At 44.5% G+C, this 14,020-nt stretch overlaps 1 protein-coding gene across 11 annotated transcripts in view; it reads right to left on the reverse strand.

Annotated features, from left to right (window-relative positions):
• Positions 1 to 2,088: 2,088 nt before the first annotated feature.
• The window catches only part of LOC101940961 (collagen alpha-1(IX) chain-like), a 59,629-nt gene continuing 47,697 nt past the window's right edge, over positions 2,089 to 14,020 (reverse strand). For all 11 annotated transcript variants that reach the window (XM_042860559.2, XM_024102861.3, XM_065584948.1 and 8 more), the window contains 7 exons: positions 12,892 to 12,936; positions 12,756 to 12,788; positions 11,161 to 11,307; positions 10,375 to 10,551; positions 7,295 to 7,385; positions 7,117 to 7,194; positions 2,089 to 5,826 (listed from right to left, as the gene is read on the reverse strand). In XM_042860559.2, the coding sequence (XP_042716493.2) occupies positions 5,630 to 5,826; positions 7,117 to 7,194; positions 7,295 to 7,385; positions 10,375 to 10,551; positions 11,161 to 11,307; positions 12,756 to 12,788; positions 12,892 to 12,936 (768 nt within the window). In that variant the 3' untranslated portion in view covers positions 2,089 to 5,629. The remainder of the gene's footprint in view (positions 5,827 to 7,116; positions 7,195 to 7,294; positions 7,386 to 10,374; positions 10,552 to 11,160; positions 11,308 to 12,755; positions 12,789 to 12,891; positions 12,937 to 14,020) is intronic.

The raw sequence follows: 14,020 nt of genomic DNA on the forward strand, positions 1-14,020 counted from the left end.
CCACATACCCATGTAAAATACGATGAAAATGTCTGTAAATCTTATTTCATCATATAAAAGAAAAGATTCTACCAATCCCAAAGAATCGGACACATTACCTCCCAGGTTAATGAATGTTTCAAATCTTACCCAAATACACCCTACAGCCAATTCTTATTAACTAAACTAAAATTTATTAAAAAACAAAAGAGAGAGAGTATGGTTAAAAGATCAATATACATACAGACATGAGTTCAATTCATTTAGGTGAGATTCATAGCAGAGATGACAGGTTTCAGAGTAGCAGCCGTGTTAGTCTGTATCCGCAAAAAGAAGAACAGGAGTACTCCTGTTCTTCTTATAGCAGAGATGGTGAGCTTTGTGGTTGCAAAGAGTTCTTTCAGAAATAGTTTATAGTCCAATGTCCAAATATCACATTCAGGGCTTACCAGCATAACTGGGACCTCAGTCTTGCAACTTAAACTTCCCCTGATGAAGCTTAAGCAGATCTGAGATGACAGAATCAGAACCCAAGGATCTTTTATACAATTTCATGTCCTTTTTGACAAGTTGGGATTCCCTCGGGGAGCAAAAAGTAATTAGGATGACTTTGAAGGAGGTCCATCACCGGTACTCAGCTACACAAATTAACATAAAGCTATTTGCTTTTTCCTCCACCATTCACAGTAAATTTCAAAGAGAGATGAATACGGAGATATTCCGTGCTTACAATTCATTTAAAGGATGGGATTTTTTTTTACCTCTGAATTATCAGAATACAGCGTAGACAGGGACTGTTGATTACATTGTCGACCCTACTCATACATATGTAAATACACACAAATACAAACATTCTCTCCCCACATGTCCTTTGAGGGTTATTTATTTTGCAGAGTGTTTAACCCTTTCTAGCCATGCGTCACAAATGGACTTTCACATCTTTGGCCCTAGTTGGAGTTTAGCCTGTAACCTTTTCAAGAGTTCATATGTTATTTGGAGATAAAAATCCACATACAAAATTCCCAGGCACACACAATCCAAATTATTATGCCCTGTTCAACTCGAGAACTAGGAAGATAAAAGTAGTGGTTCCATCCTGACCCCAGGCATCGGTGGTGAAATGTTCAAGTAGCTGAGAAGGTGAATCCTGCACAGAAGGATCCCTGGGAGAGACCAGAGCTTTGTAATTTGGAAAAAGCAACAGAGGGCCCTGTGGCACCTTTAAGACTAACAGAAGTATTGGGAGCATAAGCTTTCGTGGGTAAGAATCTCACTTCTTCAGATGCAAGAACTGAGGTTCTTACCCACGAAAGCTTATGCTCCCAATACTTCTGCTAGTCTTAAAGGTGCCACAGGACCCTCTGTTGCTTTTTACAGATTCAGACTAACACGGCTACCCCTCTGATACTTGTAATTTGGAGACTATAAATGAAGCTCATCAGCTGTGCTCTAGGTTGACAGGATGATCCAAAGTTGAAATAGCTTCTACTGACATTTGCCATCCACTAGAGAGCTGCAGCTTTGTAACATTTACTGAGACATGGGATTCTGAGCCATTTCTCCAGTTTTAAGTGGATTTCAATCTTTTTGGATACGGGAGAGGAGTTCCTGAATTCAGTAAGCAGAGTGAAATTCTGCCATTGGGTGTGTGTGATCAGTTCCTGTTGGGCCCAAGGGGAACTGTATTTGCACTTGCTGAGGCAGAATTGCCTCTGTACTGTAAGTACACTTTGCAGGAGCAGTTCTAGGCATTGTGGGTTCTCTTTGTCAGGCAAGTGTCCGTGGGGCTGCTTAAAGCGCCTTTTTCCCTGAGGCTGGTTAAAGTCCCTATTATACTCCCTGCGGATCAGTAGATTTTTAATAATAATTCTGTCAAATGGAACTTGGCTTTGATGGGCAATCCTGCACACTAGGCACTAGAATGGCATTCTGCACATTTTACCTGGATAGCTAAAGACTCCAGCCAAGCTGTGAGTATTCCTTTGATATTTCCTGGCAGCTAAAGTTGTACTGGGCTGTGCTGTGTGAGAAATGGCTCTGGTTTTGAAGCGTTGGAGTCCATGTGAATTTTCTATATACAGGCGGAGATTTTGTTTTACTTTTGTCAAAACAATTCTGCTCTGTGGAGGCTATTGGGTATTAAATCCAATGGTAGGGCAGCTGGGGGAATGAACTGAGTAACACATCTCGCTGGTGGCAGTGCTCCTGAGGAGCTACCTTGCTGAACTCAAAACAGACGTGACCCTCAAAAGCAGGGGCAAGAGATGGATCCCTCTGTCATGCTCAATGTCATGGGCAGGGAGAGGAGGGGAACAGACTAGGTTGGAAAGACAGAGAAGGGAGGGGGAGAGCTCAGGCCCAGGGCACATTGGATGCAATTAAGAAACTGTTCTGAAAATCTCTTGAGCACACAAACATGCTCTAAGTTCCAGCTGGAGCATGCAACAGGCCATTTGCATCAGCTACCCTTCTCACTACCTAGAAAGAGGCCACCTTTTGAAAATTTCCACAATAATCTCTTCTCACAGTTGCCTGGGATCGCAGCATCCTTGCATCACTTTCTGCACTCTCAAGGAATGGTAGAATCAAGGCACAAGAGCAGATTTGGCCTGGTTCTGTATGTACACACTCCCTGTACCCCATACCTCAGTGCAACCAAACCCCCGACTAAAATGTTGAGTATTTAAAAACACTTCATACCTAGAAGCAACATTTTAGTGTGGATGCATAGGCTAAGCCCTCAATGCATTATTTTTTGTGTACTTTTATTTTAATCACCACTTATTCACCACCACTCCCCACATGAGAGAGAAAACCAGGAAAAAGTTGTCTTGGTTGGATTTAGTGGAGGGAGGGGAGAGGGATAAATCCATTATTTTTTAAACAAGAAAAGTTTTGTAATTTGAAAAACAAATGTGCATATGTATTATTTGATTCCCTTCTGGGAAATTTATTTATAGAAAAGAACCCTTCAAACTGACTCTTGGTCCACAGACACTGTCACCATTGGGCATCCAGAGTAATCCTCCAGAGCTAGATTGAGTCTTTAGGCACATCTCTGACAAGGTCTACACCAATCCATGAGTATCTTTAGGAGACACTGTGGCACCTGTCAGTTATAACTCCTCCCCTGCTTGCTCCTTCAGGTGGGCGGGAGACAGGGGTGGCCTATACCAGCAGGAGGTTACTACCTCTCCCACTGGCTCAGCTACTTTGGCCAGTGAGTAAGGTAGGATGGGGCCATTCTCTGCTCCTTCCCACTCCCTGCTCTGGGGAGAGAGTAAATAGGTAATAGGCCCACTTACTCTTGCACATCCAAACCCAGTACCCAGGTCACACAAATCTAGCTATATGGTGCGGTTCTTAGTCCCCTCTGATGTCTTGTAGCCTTAATCACATTCTAGTCCTTAATTTTTTTTGTCAGACAAAGATCAGTGTATGAAACTGGTGGCAGCAAAACATGCAGAAACCAAAATGCTCGAAGCAGTAGCTCAACGTGACAGAGTAAACATCTAGAATTTCAGCCTGTCATTTTAGTCAAGCTGCCAGGAGACTTCAAGATCCAGGGAAGTACTAATGAATTGCAAATAACCGACAGTTGTGCAGAAAATGTAAAACGTCAAACATGAAACCCTGCCCCACAGGTAACACCCTCCTCTCCCCGTCAGTCCTGAGAAGTATCGCTATTGATGTGAGTTCCTAGAGCATCGGATGTGTGCTAGGCATCTTACAGACAAACCCAAGACAGTTTACAGTACATAGCATGGGACAGAACACAGGCTGGGAACCCTACAAGCAGCTTCTGAACCATGAACAGCAGTAGGTGATAAAGAAAAATATAGAAAGCTTTGAATGAGGTGCCACAGCCTTTCCCAGTGAAAAGCCAAACCCACAAAACGGTGAAGAGTGGTGGGTCAGCTGTTGCATACATATAGGGCCTGATCCAAAGATCATTGAAATCAAGTGGGAGACTTTCCATAGACTTTAATGGACTTTGGATCTGGCCCTGAAGGTTCAATTCTGCACCACTGAAACCAATGGGAGTTTTGCCATTGCCCTCAGTGAAAACAGAATTGTATCTTTAGTTATGAGCAGGGCCAATTCCATAGAGCAGGGATTCTCAACCTTTTGCTTTCTGAGGTCCTGCCAACATGCTGTAAAACTTCCCTGGCCCACCTGTGCCACAACACCTGTTTTTCTGCATATCCAGTAAATTAAAAGCCAGGGCTAGCATTAGAGGGTCACAAGGCGGGTGATTGCCCAGGGACCCACAACGATAGTTTGATCAGGCTTCGGCTTTCAGCCCCAGCAGCGGGGCTCAGGCTTTCTGCCCTGGGCCTCAGCAAGTCTAACACTAGCCCTGCTCTCTGGTTTATTTTGGTGGACCCCTTGAAACCTGCTCAAGGTCCCCCAGGCAGCCCCAGATCCCTGGTTGAGAACCACTACCATAGACAGCAGGCTTCTGCTAATAAGGGAATTGGGAATAACTGATGAAACCTTTCTTTACTGAACTAGTCTTCTAGAGGTACAAACAGTGGCACTGATCCTGCCAGCCGTAATCAGGCAAGACACCTATTGAAGGCAATGGATTGAGAAAGGATTACAGCTTTTGGCTCATAGAGCACAATATTGTTTACACAACAACAGCCAAGTTCAAACACGGATTTTTGTCTGTCTTCTTCTGTTTGATAATATGGACATGCCAAGGTCTGATTAGTCAGCCAGCTTTGTGAATTACAAAATGAGGTGCAGGAATACAATAAAATAGCAAGTGTACAGTTCAGCATAAAATAGGCTGAATGAATAGACTGTGGCTGTCTACATAGAGATTTTTTAAAAAAACCGCATCTTGCCATACAGACTTTTTCAATCTGATAGATCAATTCAGCTCATCTGTTTAGGGTAGATCCAGAGAAATGATTTACTTGGTTGAAGTTGCTCTGAGTTTAGACTATTATAACTGAGAGCAGAATTTGTCTCTTCTTGTTTATCTGCATTCACTTGGTTTATAAGAGACCCAGAATACATTTTAAATAAAAGTCAAGCAGCCTTGAGTCTCAATGGATAATCAAGTATCAGAGGGGTAGCTGTGTTAGTTTGAATCTGTAAAAAGCAACAGAGGGTCCTGTGGCACCTTTAAGACTAACAGAAGTATTGGGAGCATAAGCTTTCATGGGTAAGAACCTCACTTCTTCAGATGCAGAAAGCTTATGCTCCCAATACTTCTGTTAGTCTTAAAGGTGCCACAGGACCCTCTGTTGCTTTTTAATGGATAATCAAACACTCAAGAACTTTAACTAGAACTATTAAAATGGGGTAGTACTTGAAGATCCGAGGGCAAAATTTATTCTTAGCTGGACTTACTGCAATGTTTACTTATCTGTTGTTTAGTGTTTATGCACCAATGATTTGAGGGTGAAATGGTACTTCCACAATACACCAGTTGCACAGGTTTGCATAAATATAGCTGGGCATATAATAAAGAAATCACAACATTTGGGGTTTAATGCCTAATATCAGGATCCCATTAGCCAAGTAGAACATTACTAGGTCACCAATGAAGAATCAGGTGGTGGCGTTATTCCAACAGGAAATGGGTGCCATCCGGATATTTTTCCACATCTATCCTGGCATCATTATTATTTTATAATTAAACAGATGGTCCCTTCACTAATCCCTGTTCTGACAGTAGGTGAGGCGCATAGATCCTGCAGTCTGTTGCTTCACATAGTCCAGGGACACCCGAAGGGCCAGGAAATCCTGGCTGACCTGGAGGACCGCTGTATCCAGGGGGACCTGCTGTGCCTGGCTGGCCATCTTTGGCAACAGCAGGATGTCCAGGGAATCCTAGAAGAAGAACGAAACAAGGAAATTATATAAAGAAAAGCTGAGTCCTCTTGCCCCAAAATGGGGCCTGATTTTCCTTGTATTCATACTGGTGTAAATCAGTCATAGCTCCATTATTGCTGTTGGAATTACACTGATGCAAAACTGATCTAAGAGAGGTCAGAATCAGGCTCATGGTTTGAAGAAATTCAAGATCATCAGCAAATTGTGAGGGTGAAAAAGATCAATAGGGAGCTATCTAGTGAATCAGTCTAGGGGCACATACCATCTCTGTTAAATTTCCCTGTGTGTGTTCTTCCCTTCCCATTGTACAGAATGAATCCACATGAAATAAATCCCCTTCACGGGACCTTGCTAAACCTGTACAAAGGACCTCAGTCTTTCTCAGTGTAATCTAGACACTTGATAAGGGCAAGTGCATTTTAATACACTCAAAATTGTGCCAGGGTCATCCTGACACTAGATGCTAATTAGAGCTGATTGGAACATTTTAAATTAAATATATTTTTGTTGACATATGCTGTTTTACTGAAGCGGGAATATTTTATAGAGCCATATCAATTTTGATGAGAAGGTTTCAGAGGTCCATGGTTCTTTGGTCACTTCTGACCAGAGAGAGAGAGAGAGAGAGACCCAAATTGAAAACCTATGTTTTCAATCCAAAAATGAATGTTTTCACAATTCTGTTTCACAAAAACATTCAAAAAGTTTTGGGTTTGTTACAGTGAAGAATGAAAACAAATTCTGAAAGCTGGGAAGTTGTTGTGAAATGGAAGTGTCATCCTCCAGCCAGATCTAGCATTAGCTATTCCAGTATTATTAGCACACCATTTCAGGGGTAAGAAATCTGATTTCTTCCAGCAAGGTCAGGAGAAAATAGTGGGGGTCCTCTCTGCGACCCTTTCTTTGAATTCCCAACCAGTCACTCTCTCTCAACATTTCTTTTACAAACATCCTGCTGACACACACCACTGTCAGTGTACACATCAGGTGCCATTAAAATCTTTACAGGTTTGCACAGTGATCAAATTAGCAGCATGGCCTCCCCCATACTTAAAATAGAGATTATGTAGGAAAACTGTGAAGCTCATGAACAAAGTAAAGTATTTTCATGGAGAGCTGTAAATATTTCAGTGGGAATATTTCAATTGTACAAAAAATAACTTTATTAAATAAGTTGGACATATATATGTTTCATAGCTGAGTCTATAGTTTTATGGTGAATAACTGAAAAATATAGAGCAAGGAAGTTAAAACCTCAGATAAAACATCACTTGAAATTCTCTTTACCTCTAAAGCCTTGAGGTCCATCTGGGCCAGGGAGTCCCATGCCCGAATCTCCTCTCTCACCTTTCTGGCCTCTGTCTCCTACATGGCACAAAGCACATAAAGAAACCAGCGTGTGCACTGGATTCGGTTGCAGAGGAACATTGCTTATGAATTAATCTAAGCGTACGTGTGTCCCTACCTGGTTCCCCAGCTGCTCCTTTAGCTCCAGGAAATCCAATAGGTCCTCTTGGACCAGGCTCACCTTTAAATCCATCAAGACCTGTTTTTCCCTATTAAAATGATATATGTGGTTTTAATTTTTAAAGGCACAAACCAGGGTGTTTGCCATCGTCAGAAAAAAAATGGCAATTTTGAGATATCTGTTTTCATTTTCTATCTCTAAGAAAATGAAAACAAGCAGGCCAAGGAATCTCAGGACTTCAGAATTTCACCTGAAAGCAGAAGCACTGAGATGTAATGAGAAACTCTGCTCTCATTGTATGTCCAGTCTGGACCTAACCAGAGCTACCAAATAATTGATTCTACATTTTTCCTACCCCACTCTCCTATGATCATTCTTAATGGACGTCTCCAGGCCTCACCATAGAAATTCAGGATCAAATTGTCCAGGTCCAGTCCTGAGGTGAGTATGCTTATGCTCTGTATCAGCTCTGCTCCAGTCAGCTAGAAAAGCACTGCTGGGAACTGAAGGCAGAGTGCAAACTTATTCCAGTGGTTGCCATTTCTTCTTATTGAAGGCTCTTCAGGGTGCCATGCTGTGATGTTGTGTATAAGAAAGGTGACCATTTATATCACTGTTACTACTGTTACACAATTTCCATTCATCTTATACAAAGTGCATCATGTAAGGTGTCAATGGAAAAGTTACAATCTGTTGAGTATGATTATCTTGGTTCAATCCATGTATCATCTCTGTATATGACATTATGAACACTGGCTATGTATTTGGATCTCAAATGTGTTTGTTCCTGGGTGAAACCTCTCAAATAGATTTACATCAAGTCTAGACAGTTATGTGTTGGCCCATCAAGGACATTCATCTCTCACAATGGGCCATAGAGAAAACTCGTCCTGCCCAGTAGGTCCTCCTGCCTCAGACATCAAGGAACCTGTGACCACCCCCTGTGATGCAGAAAGCCAGGTAAGGACATGTGATATGCTCATGTGATCCTGGACTCCATCTTGGGCCAGTAACTTTCCACAAACAGGGACTGTGGGCTTTGTTTGGGACTGTAACTTTCCCATGCACATGACAGAGGATATAAAAGACCCCTGAAACATCCCCATTTTGTCATTTCAGAGGTGAAAGTAAACCGGTATGGTCCGGTCCGGCGTACCGGCAAGAGCCAGTATGCCATGCCGGACTGCACCGGCTTCCGCGGTGGTGATTTAAAGGACCCAGGGCTCCAGCTGCTGCGGGGAGCCCCCGACCTTTTAAAGCACTGCCAGAGCTCCGGCACCCGGGCTCCCGTGGTGATTTAAACAGCCTGATGCTCCTGCTACTGCGGGGAGCCCCGGGCCCTTTAAATCCCTGCCAGAGCTCTGGCAGCCGAGCTCCCACAGTGATTTAAAGGGCCTGGAGCTCCATGGTGGCTGGAGCCCCGGGCCCTTTAATTCGCCCCTGAGCCACAGGGCTCCCAGCTGCCTCTGCAGCTTGTAGCTCTGGGGTGATTTAAAAGCCCTGGGGCTCCCAGCCACAGCCGGAGCCCCAGGGCCTTTAAATCTTGAAAGGCCCCGCCTCTTCCGGTTGAGGCCACGCCCCTGCTCAGGACTCCGGCGTACTGGTAAGTCCTTTAAGTTACTTTCACCCCTGCTTCATTGCTCTGGACTGGATTTCTAACAAGGGAGCTTTAAACAAGGATTGATGACCTCCAATCTGTTTGGGTGATTCCATAGAGACTTTTGCAAACCAGCAGTTTATTCTATCACAAACCTGATATAAGGTCTTTGCAATCACTTGTATGTATGTGATTCCTTAACCATTTATAACTTTCTATTTTTTTCCCTTTTATTAATAAATCTTTAGTTATCTTAGTGAGGCTTGGCTGACAGCATGATATTTGGGTAAGATCTGAGATTCATATTGACCTGGTGGTGCAATGTGTCTTGTCCTTTGGGATTAGAAAGAACCTCACATATGGTGAAATGGGTTTTCAGTTGTCTGGGTGGGAGCCAAGGGCTGGAATGCCCAGAGGGGATTGTGTTTGGCTTCTGGTTAACCAGTAGGGTACTGCAGAAGCACTTTTATTACTGTCTTCTTGCAGTCTGCCTTGACGGTGGCATTCTCAGCTAAAGGGCTTTTTGCTCTGATCCTCACTTGTTTTGAAAAATATTAATGAGTACATTTTGTGGAGAGCTTAGGGAGCACAGGGTATCGCTGTGGAACAATGGGTGAGGAGTGAGTGCCAGACTGATTTCTTGGCTGGCAGTTTCTGCTGGTACCAATGCTTATCAGGCATCCACGTTAGATGTCATACAAGTAATGACTGACATGGTCAAATACCTGGTGTGTGTGATCTGAAGGGAAGAGCACACACTGTTTTATTTCACAGTCAATCATGACACCGGGGTACAAACAAACAAAAAAGGACCTGACACAGAGTGTACATACACACTCTGGTTGAAATCCTGGCCCCACTGAAATGAATGGCCATACTTCCACTGATGCCGGCAAACATATTGTGATACAGGAGAGCCAGGGAGCAGTGGGAGAGTGGGAGAGGGGAAATATATAAACCCTGGGCTAATTAAGGCAGGGTTTCCTGTAGACTAGGGAGGGTTGCTACAGGTTAATTGGAGCACCTGGGGTCAATTAAGACCCTGCCAGGAACCTAATAAAACTCACTGCTTCAGGCAGTCAGGGAGGAGGAAGAAGGAGAGTAGACTGGAGCTTGGAGGTGCGTTGTGCGATTTGAAAGCTCAGACAACCGAAGTAAGGGAGACCCTGCCCGGCAGGGCGACTCCCTCCCACAGTGTTTAAGGACTGAGGGTAACCCAACCAAAGGGGAAGAGGGTAAGAAACCCGCAGGGGTTGAGAGGGGCTGGGACTCAGAGCGAGGAGCAAACCCAGACCCCTCCCCCGCTTCCCTCCTCTACCATCTTCCCGGGCCACTAGTGGGGTCTTCGGCACCCAAGAGCAGGGGCAAAGGGAGGCGTTTTAGCCCCCCCCCCAGAAAAGTGCGGGACCCACCATACGAACATTGGCCATCTTGTCACAATATTCACATGCACACTATCAGTATCGTAGCAAGTTCTCACCTTTTTTCCTGGTGGTCCTGCCATTCCACGAGGCCCTGGGGGGCCAATTAGTGTCATGTTAGCAGTAGGACAGGCGCTGGCACATTTGTATCTGATAGCAGGTGCATATTGGGCTATCTGAGCTATAACCACATTACGACACAGTTCATACACCTGCTCCTCAGGCAGCCCTGGCCCCTAGGATGAAAGTACAAATTTATAAACGCAACAGAAATAGAATTGGTATTTTGTCTGTGTATCTCCCAAGGGTATTCATTAGGCTGTATACATTCATCAAATAGTTTGGATGAACAATTTACCACCTCTGGGTTATTCATGAACTGTTCAATTGGACTGTTCTCCGTGTGCAATAGGTCACCTAAGTCACATAGTATTGTACTTTCTCATCCATTAGACAACAGCAAAGACATCAATTTGTGCCAACTCTGAGGATGATTTGTGATGTGTCTCCAAGCAAAACTGAACTTTGATAGACAAACTCATATAGCCTTCACATAGAAAAAAAAACTTTCAGTACCCACCAGTCTGAGCTGGATTTGAACTAGTGACCTAAAGATCAAAGGCTCTTTATCCCATTACCGCCCCCCAGGATTAGTTTCTGTAATGTTTATACAATACATTTTGTGCAATGACTGAGAAATAAGGGGAGTGCATATTCAACAGCTGTCCCTAAAGGTCTATACGCAGCAGAAGAGAGAGAATATGCTGATATTCACAAGCAAAACAACCAGCACTCCAATAACCAAATAAGGAAAATGCAAAGAAAAAGAAGGAGCTGGAACATACTTCAGGTCCCCGAGACCCTGGAGATCCAGGGGGCCCAGTTGCTCCATCCTCTCCAGTGGGGCCAGGGAAGCCTCTTGGACCAGGTAATCCAGGGACACCTCTTTGTCCCTTTGGACCAGCAGGGCCAGGAAAGCCACGTTCTCCTTGCTATGGGAGGAGGTGAAAGGAAAAGTTTGAAGGGAGAAAAATAGCAATAAGCATGAACAAAGAGGCACCCGTTTTTCCTTCAGCTACCTTCCTCTCTCTGTCTAGCTCTGTCAGTCTAAACGTACCCACCACCATCATACCTGAGCTCATGCAGCACAATTCTTACTTCTCCTTGGTGTTTGTGCAGATCCTTTTCATTCTACCTAACCCTATACCTTGCAGGGTGAGCATTATAAGAGAGAATGATTTTAGGTTCCTGTCGGGCTGTGGTAGAACATCATTTGCCCAGAAGCTCTGGGAGGCTGTACTGGATAGCCCCAAATCTTAATGTCACCCTCCCCCAGCATGCAGGAGAGAGAGACTGCTTAAACTCTGACCATTAATAGTTAGCTTTGGACATCCTGGACCGCCAGTACCTAATCCAGGTCTTTTCTGCTGTGTGAGGTTTTAGTAATGAGCATCAGGGAAGGTAGAGTAGCATATTCCATTCAGTTCAGCCATTCAATTTCTTTATCAATTATATGCACCATGGTGGCTTACCATTAGAGGAGTTTTGCTGCATGGCACATGCATTAATTCTTTGTGGACACATTTATTCATCCTGTATGGCCTTTCTGACTCTCAAAGGAAGGGTTTTCATAGGGAGATGGTTCATTTCAGATAAGCTTTCACTGGTCTTGGTGAGCCAAAGCTTATCAGAATACGAGAAACACCAACCCCCTTGACATTCCAACAGTCCCCACTTCTCTGGCCTTTATGCATCTCCCCCTCCCTGTCCAACAGACTCCACCTACTTGAATGTTCACAGAACTTGGTATCACTCAACCAGTGCCTGAGTCTATTTTCTAATTCCAGAGACAGGCAGGAAAGCCTCTCTAAATATACAGAGAACAAGTCAGTTCGGGGCAAGTTTTAAGTAGGGGGTTGAAGTAGTAATCAGCTGGTTCTAATGAAGGTTCACACTCTAGATTGCTCTCCTGAAGGGGAAAATCTTCTACCCAGCACACAGCATGAGTAACTGGGCTTCATTGTGGCTGCTCAGTTGTGAAGGAACAACCTGCCCAGTTTGTGAGCAGCAACCTCAATGCTCTGTGGCTGCTGCTGCTGCAATCTCAGGGCTGCAGGAACCCGGATGGTTGGTGTGCTGCTCAGAAGTCAACGGCCAGTGTCTCCACAAAGTCATGGAGCCCACCTGTCTTGGCTCATGCTACTCACAGCCCACTCCAAACACGTGTTGGGGTGTGGGGCAGAGCTACATGGCCTGTGTGGTGTGCAGGTCCATCCATGAGCTCTCCTAATCCTGCCCCCCACCCTTCTGTAGCAAAGGGACTCCCTGGATAAGAACTCTCCATGCCAATGGAGTGGGGGAAAGGGTTTGGACCTAGCATTGGAAGCAAGACAGATATTTCCTTTGACTCTACATAACCACAATGGACAAATAAACATACTTGTCCTTTGTCTCCTCTGTCTCCATCATCCCCCTGTCAGAAAGTAATTGAAAATAGGTTAATAATTTAGGTTTATGGAGCTCAGCATTCACCAAGTACTTAGACATCTTTAATTTCAAAGGGCATTGGGCTGTACCTGGGATCCAGCATCCCCACGGCTTCCTTTTCTTCCCACATCACCCTGTAAAGGAGGAATACAGTTTATAGCTTTTCACAGTCTCTCAATTAGAGAAAGATTTCCTGTGTTCATTGTTTGCATTTCCTGCGCCCTCTGACTAAAACACTAACCCAACTGAACCCTTAGGCTAAGTCCTGTCTGTGCACTGGAGGTGGGGAGGGTGTTCATCACTGCCTGCCCTGGAAGGAGTGCTAGGAAAGAACCGTGACTCTCATAGGACATATGATCTAGTGGTTAGAGGGCAAAAGGGGACTGGGAATCAGGACTCCTGTGCCCTGTTCATTGTTCTGCCACAACCATTGTTCTGCTATGTGGGCTAGGGAAAGGTACAACCTCTCTGTTTCTCATTTTCCTCACCTGTACACTGGGAATTCCTATCACACAGCAGTGTAGGGGTATTAATTATTTGTTAAAGTTCTTTGAGATCCGTGGATAAAACACATTGTTCTCCACCATCACCCCTCCAACCTTAGGAGCCTGTGTCATGACAACCCTTCTTGCCCCCAAGAAGGGCTCAACACAGATCCCGTCGGAGTCCATCAGTACTGCTCCTTCATTGGCCGCAGAGGATAGTCAGGTGTGACACAAAATGTCCCTTCTCTCCAAAGATTGAGTTTAGTGCCGCCACAGTACTTCCTTCCATTCCTTCCTGTCTCAAGGAATACAGACCCAAGGCTGGGATGTGAACTCTGACCTGCTGTGTGGCAGCAGAAGCAGCATGATGGTTTTAAATATGCGAGTCAGGTTTGTGGAGAATATAAGAACATCTGAGTCGTTCCCCAGAGCCTCTTAGCCATAAGCTCCATGACCATCCAAATCGCAGTTGAAATCACTCATTCTTGGAGCACTCAGGAAGATGTGTGTGTGGGAGGGATAGCTCAGTGCATTGGCCTGCTAAACCCAGGGTTGTGAGTTCAATCCTTGAGGGGGCCAGTTAGGGATCTGGGGCAAAATCAGTACTTGGTCCTGCTAGTGAAGGCAGGGGGCTGGACTTGATGACCTTTCAGGGTCCCTTCCACTTCGAGGAAATAGGATATCTCCATAAAATTTAAAATTTATTTTTTGTAAATCCCATTCATAAGCCAGA

This window comes from Chrysemys picta, chromosome 2 (assembly GCF_011386835.1).
Source record: "Chrysemys picta bellii isolate R12L10 chromosome 2, ASM1138683v2, whole genome shotgun sequence".
Taxonomy (NCBI): domain Eukaryota; kingdom Metazoa; phylum Chordata; order Testudines; family Emydidae; genus Chrysemys; species Chrysemys picta.